General features: G+C 39.1%; 2 protein-coding genes across 2 annotated transcripts; one reads left to right on the forward strand and one right to left on the reverse strand.

Moving 5' to 3' along the window:
- Nucleotides 1–2,431: 2,431 nt before the first annotated feature.
- MELLADRAFT_112983 (uncharacterized protein) lies at nt 2,432–5,139 on the forward strand (the record flags this gene model as incomplete). Its single annotated transcript, XM_007417587.1, has 14 exons — nt 2,432–2,641; nt 2,713–2,790; nt 2,863–3,018; nt 3,084–3,141; nt 3,216–3,316; nt 3,380–3,472; nt 3,549–3,606; nt 3,696–3,800; nt 3,877–3,985; nt 4,079–4,200; nt 4,273–4,374; nt 4,450–4,616; nt 4,686–4,776; nt 4,823–5,139. 14 exons carry the CDS (start codon nt 2,432–2,434, stop codon nt 5,137–5,139), a joined length of 1,767 nt encoding a protein of 588 aa, XP_007417649.1.
- An 8,492-nt stretch (nt 5,140–13,631) lies between these two features.
- MELLADRAFT_112984 (uncharacterized protein) lies at nt 13,632–15,236 on the reverse strand (the record flags this gene model as incomplete). The annotated part of the gene is made up of 2 exons (XM_007417606.1): nt 13,632–14,472; nt 14,617–15,236. 2 exons carry the CDS (start codon nt 15,234–15,236, stop codon nt 13,632–13,634), a joined length of 1,461 nt encoding a protein of 486 aa, XP_007417668.1.
- Between the last annotated feature and the right edge of the window lie 1,850 nt (nt 15,237–17,086).

Below are 17,086 nucleotides of genomic sequence, written 5' to 3' on the forward strand. Positions count from 1 at the left end.
AAGAGGAAAATGATTAGTAGTACAGTTTGTCATAAAAATATCCAATACCGCTCACCTGAGCCTCAACACCCACACTACATATGTGCAGTACGCTAAGTAAATAGCTTTCTATCATGTACATACAGGTCTGCTCAGTTTTTTGCCCATCAAAATATATAAATCACATGTTATACCACATGTAACTTTTTTGACTTGAAAAAAATTGTCCCAAGAATTCACTACATATAATTTTGTAGCTGCTCAGGCAATATTTTTGAAGCTATTTCTTAGTAACAGAAAGGGTATTACATGCAGTTGAGTGGATGATATTACACCAAAACGTTGAGTCAGTGTATGTAGTCTATCTTTTGAATGCTTTTGTCAATCTGAAAAAAGTTTCAGCATGTATTACATATGAATAACTCATCCTGCCGAGCAGATAACTGAGCATAACTGTATGTACATGATAACCACCAATTCACTGAGCCTGCTACACATATGTAGTGTGGGTGTTATGGATCAGGTGTGGAGTGATAGATCATTTTATGACAAATGATACTCCCAATCATTTTTCCTGCCCACTTGGGGAAGTTGATTAATGTTTGCAGTGTTAGTTGGTATTTTCATTTGCCTGCTCTCTTTTGGTTGGTAATTATACAATTCACTGAAGTTATGGTTACTTTATTTTTGTAGGAACAACGATGAAGGTTAATAATCGCAAATGTAAGGTTTTGATTGCTACGGATGCCAATGACGCAACTGTCAAAAAACCACGTTGGAAAGGATATGTCCTTCTTGATGAGAAAGAGGCAAACACTTTGAAAGAGGACACCACTTTGGATGTGCCTGTCAAAGGCAGTAGCCAAGAGTCAAAGGCAAGTGGCAAGGTGCGGAAGTCGAAGCGTAAGAGGGAGAGGAAGTAGTCCGTTTATTTTTTAACTTTTACATGTTTGCATTTGTTCTCTCTTCTTCCTTTGGACATATGTACAAATTTTTTACTTCAATTTTTCCGTATCTATCCCTTCTTGCTACCACATTCTTTCATTTCTTCCTTCTTGCTATTGTTTTTCTCTCACTTTCCTTGACCTTCGTTATAATTGTTGTTTTTAAGCTTTTTTCTCGACATTCTTGTAACTGATAATTCCATCACCCTTTTTTGTTCAAAACTAAAGTGCGGCCTTATCATCAGCAGTTTAAGTAAAAAAAATGTTCGTATTTTTGATGAAAGTATGTCTGTAAATTTCAACAGATCGGCCTCTCATGTTCAATTTTCCAAACCCTTCTTTTCACGGAAAATAACGTTCGTGAACTAAGGACCGTAAAATTATATTTGCACGGTGAATCATGCAATTTTGCATGCTTTATTATTCACGAAACATATCGGTTGGGTGTCAACGTTTGGAAAAATCAATGTTTTGGACCATCAAAATCCAATTTTACAGACAATATTTTGCGTCACTTTTTTTTGCAGACATCCAAAAAAAGGGAATGTCCGGAAAAATTCACTTTGTCCGGGGAAAAGTGCATTTTTCCGAACATCCCTTTTTGCAAACATTAACGTCTGCAAAAGATCGTTCGGAAAATTCTCGGGCCCCCTTAAAAATGTACACCCTTCTCACCCTGTAGCACCATCAGTTTCCGAGATACATATCCTGATGTAACAGCAAAAACGTGAAGGCTGACTTATTGACTGACATGCAAGCCGGCCAGTAAAAATGGCCGAGAAGCCAGTGCTTTGCGCCAGATGACTCTTGTGTGTAGAAAAAGGTTGAAAAAAGACTTCCTTTGCATACCTGATCTCATGACATTATCCATCACACCGCGGCGTAAACTAACAATCCCATATATAGGGACCAAGATTGAATTATAGATTTAAACAGCCAACCACATTCTTTCCCCCAGCACTAAGGGAGCGGATCTGAGCGCGTCAGTTCCTGATAGCCATGCAGGTCTATAAGGGATTGCAAGTAACAGAACATAAATATTGCAACGCCCCGCCTGTATGCTTATCGATGGACACAGCCAAACGATGAAGTGAGCCACATGAAGATGATGTTTTCCATTGAAAGAAAATAGAACCCTTGTTTGATCGACTCAGCACGGCGCAGGACACTAGCAATAGGCCGTGTGAAAATCGTTGGCCCCAGGAAACGATGAGGATATCTCCAATTGAACGGCAGCGTACCCTGTTCAAATCCATGAGAGCCCTGCAACGCCTCGTTCAACAAATACGTTCGGATCAAAGTGATTACCTACAACGCAGCTCGAAAGGAGGATATTAGAAATTGCTCAAATACCCCGGGGAAAAGCTGCCTAATGGTGTACACCTTCTCTTCATCTGTTCATCTACTATCATTCCTTGCTTAATTACTTGTTCATATTTCCTTTAGCATCTTACTTTTTCAATACAACTGTCTTCGCCAAACCGCACTTTTTATCCTTCTTTTCAATCATGTTCATATCACCCGTCATCATCGCTGTATGTCAGTTGTTGTTACGATCTTCTGGAGCGGAAGCTGCTGCAGTGGCAAAGGAACCGGCAGCATCAGCTGCTGCAGGCGCTGTGGCCGGCGGTAAAGGAGCAACACACGTCGTTCTGGATTATGGTGACTTTAATGGAAAAACACAAGGTGGATTAGACACTTGGAATTCCATTCCCTATGTACGTAAAATACTCAAAATCACCAAAAGCTCTCCAATGATGATACTCATCTATTTATTTATTTCATTTAGGCCGAACCACCCCTTGGCGCCAGGCGTTTCGCGTCTCCTGTTGCTCCTACTAAGAAATATCCAAATTTTGATGCCACTGTTAGTTTGAAAACCATGCATTTTTTTAGAAAGTCCAATAATCTGACTTCCACTCATAACCCTCAATCACAGAAAATATCACCCGGATGTCTCACAACTGATCCTTTAGCCGGTTCAGATCCCTCTGCCTTCAACGCAACCATCATTGGCGTCTTAGAGTCCCTTCCTGCAGGCGTACAATCAGCCACGGATTCCAGACCTGGTCAAGAAGACTGTTTGACCTTAGACGTAAGCATCAACTTTTCCATCGTATCAAGCTCCTCATTTCATTGACGCATTCGGGTGTTTTACAGGTGACCAGGCCTTCTGGTGTAGCCAAGGATCAGAAACTACCTGTTATCTTTTGGATTTGTGAGTCTTTGATCTTATAAATCTGGATTTCTTGAAGGAATTTTCAAGTGCTCATCATCTTCTCAATTCCTCAGCACAATCCTCTTCGGGATCAGTCAACCCAGCAGGTTTGATGGCCCGTGGAAAGATGACTGGAAAACCATTCATCTGGGTATCAGCCAATTGGAGATCAAGTGTAAGAACCTTTTTCTTTGATCTGTATATGAAAACAAATTAAGTATTTTCTTCCCGTATCAAGGCATTCGGGTTCTTGGGCGGGAAAGAGATCGCCGCTGCTGATGCTGGTAATCTTGGATTGAAAGATCAAAGATTGGCCATGGAATGGGTTCAGGTACATACTCTCATTAAATATTGATTTGACATCAAAGATATGGCGTTGATAGAGAAAACTAACTTGTTTCTAACAGAAACATATCGCCAACTTTGGAGGGGATCCCAAACGGGTTACTCTATATGGATCCAACTGTACGTTTCTGATCTCTTACTAGAGGAGTATTACTCGCGATCACTGACGTTGGAGATATTCCTTACGACCTCTGAACTTCTGGCATCAGTGGGATCGATGGCTGTATCTCACCAATTGGTAGCCTACGATGGTGCCAGTAAGGGATTGTTCCAGAATGCGATCCTTGGAGGAGCCGTTGCTCTCCCTAGTCCTAGTGAGTCATCAACACTGCTCTCGATCTAAAAGTCGCTTGAAACGAATTAACAACATTCCTATTGACCATCAATCAGAAATAGGAACGGGTCAAGCAATCTACGACAAATTTGTCAAAGCAGCCGGGTGCCCAGTCGGAGCAGGATCACTCGCTTGCTTACGTGAAGTTAAAGCTGAGAAATTAGTGTAAGTTTTTCAAACGAATCAAGCCATTCTCACTCATTTCAGCGCATTGACTCTTTCTTTTGAAAATAACTCGATCTCATGACATGAAAATAGAGAGGCAGCCAATACTTTCCCTGGAATCTTTTCCCGACTTCGATATCCTTTACCATTTCACGTTTATGTAGATGGAAAGTTCCTTACAGGATCAGTTCAAGATTTAGCAAAAGCAGGCAAAGGTATAATGATCTAAACTATTGTTGTTATTATTATATTACTCCTTTCTAACTTTGCATCTCTTTTCGTTCTAGTGGCCAAGGTTCCTATCATCTTAGGATCATCTGATGATTCTGGAACTTTAGATACCTTGGTTGAAGCTGCTCATATCTTCAATGACACTGGTGTTGCACCTTGTGAGTCTTTTACCATGATCAATTTCCAGTTTGCGATATGATGGACTAAGAATTTCGCGTGATGTTTTTTTCTAGGGTTAAAACAACTTCTTCCTGGTGCTGCACCACATGAGATCACCGACCTTTTGAAACTTTATCCTTCTGATCCAGCTCAAGGTTCACCTTTCAACACCGGTTTACAAAACCAACTGAACCCCGTCTCAAAGCAAATGGCAGCTCTATTCGGTGATATCGCTTACCAAGTGAGAATTCGTTTATCATACATAGTAAAGCTTTATTACAACACTGACATGTATTTTTTTACCATCTAGGGTCTCCGACGCTTTTTCTCGCAATCCGTTCAGGCATCTATTCCAGTCTATGGGTTCATTGACCGTGGATTGAAACAAACTAAATACCTCGGTACGTTGACAACTCATTGACTTGAGATACTGGAACGTGTACTAAGATTCACTTGTGACTGCTTTTTCAGGTTCATACTCCGGTGTGAACACCGTCAGCGCCTTGAAAGCCCCAGCTGCTGGAAGAAGTGCGGATATCCAAACCCGTTACTTGAACTTTGTTTACACCAGTAACCCCAATCCCACAGGAGTCAAAGTTCAATGGCCAAAATACGGGCCTACTGCTCAATTAATGGAATTCTCTGATACTGAATCTGGAAAGATCGTCCCTGATAACTTTAGAAAAGAAGGAATTCAATATTACATTGAAAACATTATGGGTGATAGTACTAAAGGAAAACCATCAGCTCAACTTTTACAATAAACCTTTTGATTTCAGATTTTGTTTCAATATGATTTTCGTCTTTTCTTTTGTCACTCATTTCTTGCGATTTGCAAAACCACATTCAATTTTTTCCCATTCATCAAAAATTGTCTATTACACATCTGTTGTTCCATTTTTTTGTAAACTTGTGTAATTTTCTTACTGACACTGCACAGATGTAGTATTTTTCGGCTATGCAAAATGATTAGAATTAATGTCAAAAATAATTAAAAATGCTATGTTAATGCATAAAAATGCACCATTAATGCACCATTAATGAAAAAAAATGCAGCATCAATGCAGAAAAATGCAGTGTTAATGCACATGCAGAATGAATGCAGAATTCCACCTTTTTCAATTTTTTTTGTCCTTCAGGTCAATCATTTTTCACTTGGGAAAAATACTACATTTTCCCAGTGTGAGCACTTGCAACTATTGGCTTTATGTCTTCCACCCGACTGTTATACAACAGACCCTTCATGAGTGACAGTCGCACACCGTGGCAATCATTGAGTGGGAAGCCTGATTGAAGAGAGTCGCATCCGGGTCTTGTTTGCTATGTGTAGGCTTCCCAGCTTGTCTCAAGGTGACCTCTTGTTTCCCACAGTCCCCTGGGGCAGCAGCCCTCCACTTTTTGTGCGACTTGACACTACTAACTAGCCTAACTAAGTCCCTCGTGTTCACTTTTCCACAGATTTTGGTGTGTGAGCCTGTGGGGGTTTGACTAAGGTGTTTTTCATTTCAAAATATCAATATCTCTTTGTAATACCAAATGCATCCCTCCTTGGTTCATCCTAAATACACTCAGTTTTTCCAGATAGACATTCAGCCTCAGGAATAAGATCAAAACATCACTTGAAAAGATTGTGTCTTCTGTAAACTTCCAGTGTGGCTGCTGCAAGTTCTTGACAGGTCTAAAAGTTTAGGCAATAATCATGAATGTTTATACTCAAGCAACAAGATCAAAAGAGCATTTGGGAGTATTGCCCACACAACTAGTTACAAATGATGAATATTCTCAACAACATGAGCTTTGTGACCTTGGTAGCCATCTGGTGTTAGAGTAAGAGGGAGATACCAGCGGGAGGGAATCTAGGATGAGCCAAGGGATATGGCATTTCTTGGTTCCAAGGGAAGGTTGTAAGTGGGATTGAAAAATGCCTCAGCCAGACCTTTGGAGGCTCACACACCAAAATCTGTGGATGAGCTATAACCCTCTCTTGACAATCTATTTTGCCAAAAGGCACTTAGTTTGGTTAGTGGTAATACTGCTTGTCCTCTATTCTGCAAATTAGGTTACTCAAAAAAACTAGGTTTGAGGCACCTTTTTGGTAACCTAGTTTCACCATGTCATTTTTTTAGGGAAAATGAACTGTAGCAAAATCTGTTTTTCCTCCGCACCAAGAAAAACTCAAATATATGTCTTTGACATTTTTCTAAAAAAAATTCCTCAAACCTATTTGTTTTGATAAACCAATAAGAAGCCATTGTGGACTTGCTTATTGCAACTCTTCAAAAAGAAGTTAGTGAGCTTGAAACCTACTTCAAGTTTCACAAGGACTACGAGTTTATAACACTGTCCATTAATGATCAAAGCTCCAAGCAACATCAACTCCCAATAACCTTGACGTCTTACAGCTGAATTCCATGTTTTATCTGGTGAAAGACTTAGGTTTTGAGATTGTCTGAAGTTATTTTTTCAAAAGGTCACAGAGAGCAAATCCCAAATAGTGATGATGTAAATCACTTTGAGGGGACTGCACAGGAATCTAGCTAAATAAAATAAAGGAAGGTAATTCAAGAAAAAAAAATGACCACTTGCCATGTGTTCTGGTCTAGCCCCACTGAAATTCCTTGCTGCCATTTTGAGTGTACACACAGTATGCCATTACACATCAAACTTCTTAACAAGAAATACCCATTGACTTGTGCAATTTCACTGCTCTTTATTTCCCATTTACACCATCCTTCATCATGATCCTTGTAGTGATGTATGCCTTCAATAATAGCTTCAGACAACCTTGAATTCATCCTCATCTGAGGAAAGTGTGGTATGTAAGTGGACATTGTGTGGTATGCTCATGGAACGTGGCACAAAATTGTGTGAATGTGTTGTCATGATTGTATGAGTTGCTGTGGATGAGCATACTATGATGATGTGATTGTAAAGGATTGTAAGGTAAGCTACATACATGTACCTCACACCTGTGTGGCCCCTTGGAGTCGATGGCCTATTATACATAGAATACCTTTGTAATTTTGATATGAAACAAACATATAATTTTAAAGACAGAGATTATTTGGACACTTGCCCAGGTTTTTAAAAAAACAAAAAATTGACCAGGCCTTGAACCCCTCACAGTATGCATATAATTTGCCTTTGAAACAACCACATACATACAGCTAGCTCTAGCAGCTTCTCTTGCCCTAACACTTCTGAAAGAAACTTGCCATCTTGAAAAATTTTCACAAAGGATCAAAAGTGGCCTCCTCATTTACTGATGAAACCATGACTGTTCAAGCTTATGACTTCAGAATGGAATCTGCCAAATTGTAAGGTGATTCAAATGTTTATGTTTATGTAAACACTGTGATCACAATTGCTTTAAAATCATTCAATATCTGATCTTTACTTTTTGAACTCAATCTGATTGCCTTTGTAAAACATTGTGATAGTATTTTGGGCAAATCTTGGGTTGTGTGCTTGTGTTCTAGGTGAGATCAAGGCAACTGTTTTGCAAGAGGGGTTAGTGACAAGTTGGTGACAGGAGTGTTATGTAATATGATAGGTTGGATGGAGTGGCCAGTTTAGATATGTTCTCCTTCAGTTTTTCTGTTTCTTCTTTGGGCATCTTTTCTAGTCTTCTGTTTTTCTCTGGTGTTCTTTGCCTTCCACAGGCTTTCTGACTGTTGAGTGTTGAAGTAGGTATGGTTGGATGTTGAAATTTCTAGTCTTCTGTTTCTCTCTGGTGTTCTTTTCATTCTGTTGGCTTTCTGACTTTTGTGGGCAATTTTTGAAGTGTTGTGACACCGGCTTAAGAACAGACATGAATCTTGAGATAAACTAGCTAACCTATGGCCAATGAGACAGCTTACAAGGCCTTTTGATATGTAACTCAATCATGTCTCTGATACATTTGATATGAAGAGGGGGGTAGGTTGTGGGTCTCCTGACTGGGTGGGTAGATAGTGAAATGTTCAACTGCTATATTTGAAAAGGTGAAGGCAAGATGAAGTTTTTAAAGATAAGGAGTAGATCTCTTACTCATCTAAACTATTGGGGAGAATTATATGTTCATCCTGGTATCAAATTTGTCTGTGTATTGACTTTACTGTCTTGTTCAGTAAACATTTTTATGGACACAAATTAGGCACCTATAAAATTCAAGCAAAAGGCTGGAATGTAAGCTAATGTGCTCATGGCTAGACAAAATCAACAAAATGAATGCCACTGCCACTGCCAATGTAGATTTTTGAAAAATAATTGAGGTAAATATGTTGGTGGGGTGTGAATCTGTGAGGGAAGTAAGACAGCCTACCTTTCAAAAGATAACATCTTTCCACAAATGACAAGTAATTTGTTTTATGGGGAGAAAGAACTCCTCATGTAGGACAATAAACTCTCCAGCATTATAGTAAGTCCTTACAACTAAATCTGATTGATGTTGCCTTTGAAGACAATGCTCATCTTTGGCATACATCTCTTGCAGTACTCTTTTGTCTTTGATTCAGTATGTGTACATGATTTCCCTCAATGGGATATTCACATATGTCACATCTGTTCTCAGTAGCAATTAATTAAAAGTCATATTTAACCTGGTCAGTCTTGGAGGCATCTACATGAACTTTTGTTCCATCTCTACTCAAAGTTAGCATTTCATGATCAACACATCTTACCTTTTTTTGTTTTTATCATATCCTCTTGCTTTTTTATCTGCCTGTTGTAAATAATTGTTTCTTCATTACCCAATCAATATTTCCATTATTGCAATAGTGCATATGGAGTTTGATTCTCATTTGTATATAGTGCCATGCTATTATTAAGATTCCTGTTTCTTTTTGAAATTTATCAATTCAAGTATTCCATGATCAAACTAAAAAATTGTGACCAAAACTGTTATGTTAAGAATACATTAGCCATGCCAATTCTTGCGCACTTGCTTGAAGGTTATTTGGATTCACCAGATTCTGCTCTAATCAAATACATAATCCACCTATCTGAACTTCTTCTGTTTCAATTTGCCCAACATACAATTGAAATTAACCCCTGAGCATTAGAACCAATATCAAACTATTGCATGTGCACTTCTTTTGTCCCTATATAGGCAAAATTGTTGTTTTCATATTGTATTTGCTTGAGGCACTGCCAATTTCTTGTGAGATATTTTTATCAGTATCTCAATCAATTGACTGAAGTATGTTGCCAAGTGGACAGAATGCTACCACATGGTTGGTCTAGGAGTCAAGGTGTGGTTGAAGGCAACTTGTTCCTCAAAGGCTTCAAGTCTGTCACTCTTCTCATAGTGTCTTGTCTTCCGTGCACTGTAAAATTACGGAATTCCTACTTATGTTTTGCCATAAATGTGCTCTCAGGTAGGGCTTTCTCAGAGTTTTTCAAACTTTGAAGAACCATAAGCAGCATCTTACCATAGGCACAGTTAATGGCGAGATACCTATAAGTCTGAGAGGAACTCTAGTAAGTTACTAGAAGAGATTACTATCTCTGTGACCAATGACAAGCAAGAACAAACCTGAGAGGAACTCTAGTAGAGACCAGGCGCAGATTCCCGGTTGTTGTCGTCACTAACGTACCGTTAGGGGGCTTGTTTTGATCGGGTTTTTGAGCCATCTTCTCAGAAGTGGCTGATAATCCACTTTCAGACATCGTTTGGGAAAGATAAATGAGTTTTGATTGTCGAGCCTCACATAGGTTCAGTGAGGCTTGTGATAAAGCAGACATATACTATGGGTCTTTGATGTAACTCACTGCCTTAATCCAGTTGCAATTGGATGGTTTTCTACGCTAACCTTTACGTTTCGGCACTTTTGAGACTGATTTAATCTGTGCATCTTTCCCTTGAGGATGATTTGCACAGGTTTGGTAAGGTGAGATCAAAGATATAATTTATGGGTTTTCAAGTACATCCATTACTGGAGGCAAGAGGATTTCTGTGAAAGGTGTGCTTATGGAATATAAGGATACCTACAAGGATCGTTCATCCTTTCTTCCTTCCTCAGTCATAATTATGTGGGTATCAAGCTATAGCGATCCATAATCTGAAGTATTTGCTTAGGGTACGTTTGGTTGCGATTACAAATTGTAAACTCCGTTTGACCCCAGGTACATCGCCCCGGGGCAAATGAGTTTATTGTTCAAATTGATTTTTCATCAAATAAACTCCGTTTAGGGTACATTGAAGAAAATCACGTTTGGTTGAAAATCCCAACCAGACGTATCTATATGTAGTCAACTCTCTTTGAAGGTTTCTCAGCTCAGCTCAGCTCACTTCACATTCTACCACTTCGCATCTACCCATATGGATATCCTCTGGGGATTTCCGATACAAGCAATGATCATATGATACGACCTTTGTCCCCATCCAACAATCTTTTGCCCAAACACACTCGCGATAACAGAAACATGTCCCACCCAATTCAACACTCTCCACCACTTCCTATTTATCTCATCTTTCAAGAGTGATTTGTTTTGAGATTTTTTGAAGTTCAACAATTGATGGAGATTGATAGAATGAAGTTGAATGATTGGTTGGTTTTGAAAAATTGATTTAAACTTGACCGATTTATAGAAATTGCAAAATTGACTGGAAATTGAACGATCGATAACTCGTTCCTTCAATCAAAATTGGTTTTCAAGATTTCATTTGTACAATCACAATAGATATAACTTTTTACACAGAAAGCAAAGAGTAGAAGCAAAGATTGGCTTGTGAGTCTTGAGTATGATGGTGTAGTGTTGAAGATGTTGATTGAGTCAAAGAACCAGCATCTTATGAAGTGAATACATATTGGATCGATTGAGGAGGGTTGAAGTCTTTCGAGATGAGATTGTGTCAAGTACAAAAGGGAGTTTATTGCACGGATAAACTCCCTTTTGGCGTTTATCCAAAGTCCCGTTTTAAACTCCTTTTGGGACGGGGAAGGAGTTTATTTCTGGGTACCATAAGTGGTCCCAAACGTCTTTTTTTAACAGCGATTATTTTGCAAAATAATCGCTATTAAGGGGGCTCAAGTCAAAGTTTTTACGGCCCTTTCGTAAAAAATTGGGGAAAGTTTTTTACGTTACGGTACCGTAAAAACTTTTCCCAATTCGTAAAAAAGGGCCGTAAAAATCTCTTTACCGCTTCTCAAATCTCAGTCATAAAACCAATTTTCTTCCGATCTTTTTGTTTTGTTCACATTGGACACTTCACCATGGTTCGGGTTTCACAGCATCAACAAACAATCGAAGAAATTACCCACCTCTACCAAACTACAAAATTCCTAGCCGATGAAGCCCTTATGCAAGAACTCTTCCTGGGAGCTCCAATCATACCATCGATGGGTATGATCTTATACAAAGATGATCAAGAATCAGCCGAGCTATTCAATATCTTATTCAATGAACGAGACGAGCTGAAGACTCTACTTCAAGTACTTCATGACTTACGCTATCATGAAGCACGCCATCGCATTCCTTATGATACTCCCTTCAACATCAACGATCTGCTTCGCTCACGTCGGACTGAGTTTCGGCAAGCTATGAGAACTACCCGAGGTGGCTTTGATACGCTGCTTGAAAAGATATCAACCCATCCTATCTTCATATCACCCACCAATAATCCTCAACCACCAATCAATAAACAACTAGCCATCACCTTGGAACGCTTAGGAAGTTGTGGGAATGGAGCTTCCATTGGACGCTTTGCTCGAAATTTCAAGTCATCGATTGGCGGTATCATCAATTGTACTCGTAGATGCCTGTTGGCCATCAAAGAAAAATGTGCTCATTACCTCCAATGGCCCGGTCCCGAACGACGCCAGGAAATCTCCCAAGTCATGGCACTTGAAGGTTTCCCTGGATGTGTTGGATTCATTGATGGAACAACCTTCCCTATGTATCGAAGACCTGGTTACAACGGTGAAACATTTTTTGATCGAAAGAAACGATACTCGATCAACTGTCAGGTTGTTTGTGATTGTGACCGTCAAATCACAGCTTTTTACACGGGGTGGCCTGGCTCATGTCATGACAATTGCATGTACTCACTTATGAGCCTTTACAAGAATCCCAATCAATGGTTGAGCACAGGTAAGAACTTGATTTACACATCTTCACTTTGTCTTTTATTTCCTTTCACAGTACTGACAATTGATTCATTTTAGATCAATACATTTTAGCTGACTCCGCGTACCAAATCAGCAATACACTTGTTTCAACTTACAAAGGCAATGCAGCAGATGTCCCACGAAACTCTGAATTCAACCTCTACGCAGCACAGGCTCGGGTGAGAAACGAGCACTCCATTGGAATCTTGAAAGGTCGGTTTGCATCATTGCAAGACATGCGATTGCAATTGAATGTAAAAGAAGATATGGAGTTCTTTCTCGACTGGATTCATGTCTGTATCTTACTTCATAACATGTTAGCTCAATTAGGGGATGCTTGGGAAGAAGAGTATCAAGATGACACCAAAGAACAAATTGATGAGATGGCAGTGATGCGTTTAGATGTTGATATAGGGGCAGAAAATAGTGATGCTGGTAATCTAAGAAGAGAACTTGTGCGTGATTATGCTGTAGCTTTTAATGATAGTGAATGAATTATAGTGTTTTATTTTCAAATACTGGTGTATCTGATCAACACAGAAAAATTATAGTGTACATCTTATTGTTTCTGTTTGACTCAACAAACTCCACTTAAGCTTTGTATACTTTTTTGTTATGTTTGGACTCGCATCTTTTAATAATCATTGTGTCATTTATTGATTACTTTTTGTCAATATCAAAAACTAACAAAAAGAAATACATAGTATGATTACCTCCAAACCAACTAAGAAATGTTCATTTGCATAGAAAAAATTACAAATCGTTTTTGAATCAAATCTACAAGTCTCTAGCTTTGAAGACATACAAAAGAAATCAGACTGTCATACAATACATTTTGCTTGGTTGAGTAACAAATACTGCTGAATTAAAATTTGCTTGCTCATTTTTGAACGAGGCTTTTTCTTTGTGGTGAAATCTCGAATTTCTAATTTACATAATAATTTTGTTCTGCTATAATTGAGGGACCGGATTTTAGGATAAGAGTAAAGCCTGATGATGATCACAAAAGAGATGTGATTGTCAGACAAATGTGCATCAAAGTCAAATCTGTAGAATAAGAACTTACTTTGGCTGATCTATCAAGTGGTAGGAAACATCAATTCAATGTATGCCTTAGTATCTTCAATTGACATCCCATCTTTACAACACTCCTTTACTGCCTCTCGTCATTCTCTTCTTTCGTCTTCAGCTGATTTAGCTGAAGCAAGCTTCAAATCACGATCACATTGAGCTTCAGCAACCCGAGCTTCGCGTTCCAAGTCATCTTGCTTCATCTGAGCCATCCGGGCGGTTTCCAAGTCAAATTTCTCTCTTTCCCAAACGATTTTCTGTTTTTCTTTAAGTTCTTCTTTTTCTTCTTTTTCTTTCATCTTTTCATTATAAAATTGCATTGTCAATGTTTGAGCCTGCATCATTGCATTCGCCACTGGCTTCTTACGTCGAACATCATCTTCATTCATGGGTGGCAAGGGTTTTAATGGTTGATCTGCAACAGCCTTTGAAGCCTTTGAAGCCTTTGAAGCCTTTTCAGTTTTTCGGGTTTTCGGTTTTGGAGTGGATCGAGACTGTAGGTCAGGTTCTTCTTCGATTTCTTCCTCTGAAAGATCAATCGGGGATTGTAATTTGGCCTTACGCTTGATGCTTTGGCGAGGAGGTAGAGCTTGTTGATCAGGCTGTATGTAAATTGGCTCCTTGATCTCATTTGAAAAGTCAGGTGAATTGGCGTGTAAGAAGTCTTGAAGGTTATCGGGGTGTTGTTGAGTTTCATCGTCTTCAACATCAAATTCCTTCAAAGAGGGTACAGGCGATTTGATCTCATCTTCAACATCTTCGAGCTCTTCAATACGTGCTGCCTTTCTCAAGATTTCAGTTGATGACAATATGTTTTCATCTTCATGTTCAGATGATTCCTCAGAGTCCTCATCATCCAAGCCCGCGTCTAAATCCATGCTATTGCGGATTGCACCCGGAGCCACGTTCACCTTTTCACCAAATATTTCGTTCAATCTAAAGAACATTGGACACTGACTTTCTTGTTTTATTTCAATTGTAACATAACCATCAAGTAAGTCCTTCTTAGTTAAACCCTCACCAGTGTTCCTGTCCCAGTAATTTCGAGTTTCAATGTATTTAGTTTTGATTGTACCCCACCGTTTGCCAAGTGCACTACCATCAAGTGATAGCTTGTTTGAAGAATGTCTACCGTTTGCTCGAATTCGATCATTATGTGAGCTATTGACTAGAGTAGCAAAGATATTCCAGTGTGCCTTGCGACTTAAACCTCCCACTTTTGTTTTTGACCCAGCACCCATGAGATTTCTTTGATTAGACTCGTTTGAGATACGGTCAAGTACAAACTCGAGATCTTCTCGATCAAATCTTGCGCTATAGTTTGACGGGGTTGGCTGTGATAGACTTAGGTCAACCGCATTGGTTTGTTTCTTCGGAATCGTGCTAGGTTTTGGAGTAGGTCGACTAGTACTGGCCAAGACAACAGTAGTTTGTTTCTTCGGAATCGTGCTAGGTTTTGGAGTAGGTCGACTAGTACTGGCCAAGACAGTAGTTTGTCTCTTCGGAATCGTGCTAGGTTTCGGAGTAGGTTGACTGGTACTACTTGGATCTGCAGTTGCTTGTTCATTCTCATTTGCGACAATTTCTTTCATGATCTGTTTAGTTTTTCGAATATGATATTGGGTTATAGGTGTTCCAGGGGCGAGGTGAAGTAGCTCAGTACATTGCTGGTTGATCTCGGCTAGGCTGTGTCGAACCATCTTTGGTTGATTTTCTGAGACAAGTATAAAACAGATGGCTCGTGAAGTGGTCAAGAGGGAAGGTGGTCAAGGAAGATGATGGTCAAGAGACCCATCTTATCTCATTTCAACTCTGGGTACCCGAAGGACCAGCTCGGATCTCCTTCTGAGCGTAAATTTACGCAAATTTACGGCTTAAAATAATTTGGGACGTCGTATAACGTTTCCCAAATTCATAAAATTTTGCGTAAATTTTATGAATTTGGGAAATGTTTTTTACGACAGAAGTTGTAAAAAAATTTGACTTGAGCCCCCCTATTATTCAAAATAATCGCCGAAAATAATCGCTACCAAACATACCCTTAATTAAATCTTGTGCGTTGACTATCAGAGATGTCGATGAATAGGGATTGGGATGAGTTTGAGCAAAGATATTAGGGGGGCTCAAGTCAAAAATTTTCACAACTTTTATGGTAAAAAACTTTTCCCAATTTCATAAAATTTACGCAAAATTTTATGAAATTGGGAAATGTTATACAACATCCCAAATTTTTTTCCGGAGCAAATTTGCGTCAATTTACTGCTCAGAAGCAGATCCGAAAGAATTTTTTGGTCCTTTTTTATGAATTGGGAAAAGTTTTTACAGCACGGTACCGTAAAAAACTTTCCCCGATTTTTTAAGAAAAGGCGGCAAATATTTTGACTTGAGCCCCCTTATTACCACTTAACATGCCACAAGCTCTACAAGCTCAGCATTCACGGTTATATCCATTGTAACATTGCAAACATCGAGCATGGTTTTAGATAGGGAACCCAGTGACATCCTGTCGCATTTCACTCGCGCTCTGCAGGGAGGTTTTGCTGATCCTCGCCGATCACAACGTCAAAATCTACTTTTGAAGTGGAAAAGTTAGTGACAACGCACGAGTTTTGGCCCAAAGTGCGCCTGGTCTCTAGTAAGTCACTAGAAGAGATTACTATCTCTGTGACCGATGACGAGCAAGAACAAACCTGCTCGAAGTGATGAGTAGAAATCGGTAAGGAAAAAGGGAAAGTACAATGAGTAAGAATAGGACCTCTTTATATACCAAACACATCACGTACAAGGACACAGCATTCACAGCATATGATGTCAGTATGATATCATCATATATGAGACGAGATAACAATCATAAGAGACGAATAGATAACTATGAAAAAGGATTTAAATATAAGATAAGATAACCCAAAGTCACAGCCCCCAACTACTGGTCACTGGCAGGCCAGTACATCCGATGTCTCCAAAATGTTTTCAACAAAACTTCAATTGGTTTTCAGCATAACATCCATCTGCTATCAAGATGTTTTGGGTCAGTTACCAGCAAAATATCTCATACCACCAAAATTGAGATGATGTCATACAACATCATAAACCTGTACAAACCTGCTCCTGTATTTCCCCACCAAGAATATATAGTTTATTAACCTTTGTGACATAAATTGACTGAGTTATTGAGGTTTGAAAAAAAATCACGGACAAAAAATACTATTTTTGTACTATACCTAAGAATTGATTCTGGAATATCTTCCAGCTTCATCAATATACATACACAAAAAAATTGATATTCCTTTTGAAAACATGTTTGTCCACATTTTTGTCCCCTAGAACCTTCCTGTATGGGCAGTATTTCTATATGTAATTGTGGTGTGTACATGAGCAGTCAACAATTTGATTGATTCTTTGTTTCTAGGCAGAATATGGCAAAGTTTATGGCAGAAATTTTTGTCAAATACCATCTACATGCACATCAATCAAATTCAGAATGATTTTGGCAATATGTTCCCTCAAATTTTTTCTTGGGGCAAAGAACTTCAGAAAATCAAACTTGCAG

This window comes from Melampsora larici-populina, assembly GCF_000204055.1.
Source record: "Melampsora larici-populina 98AG31 unplaced genomic scaffold MELLAscaffold_75, whole genome shotgun sequence".
Classification (NCBI taxonomy): domain Eukaryota; kingdom Fungi; phylum Basidiomycota; class Pucciniomycetes; order Pucciniales; family Melampsoraceae; genus Melampsora; species Melampsora laricis-populina.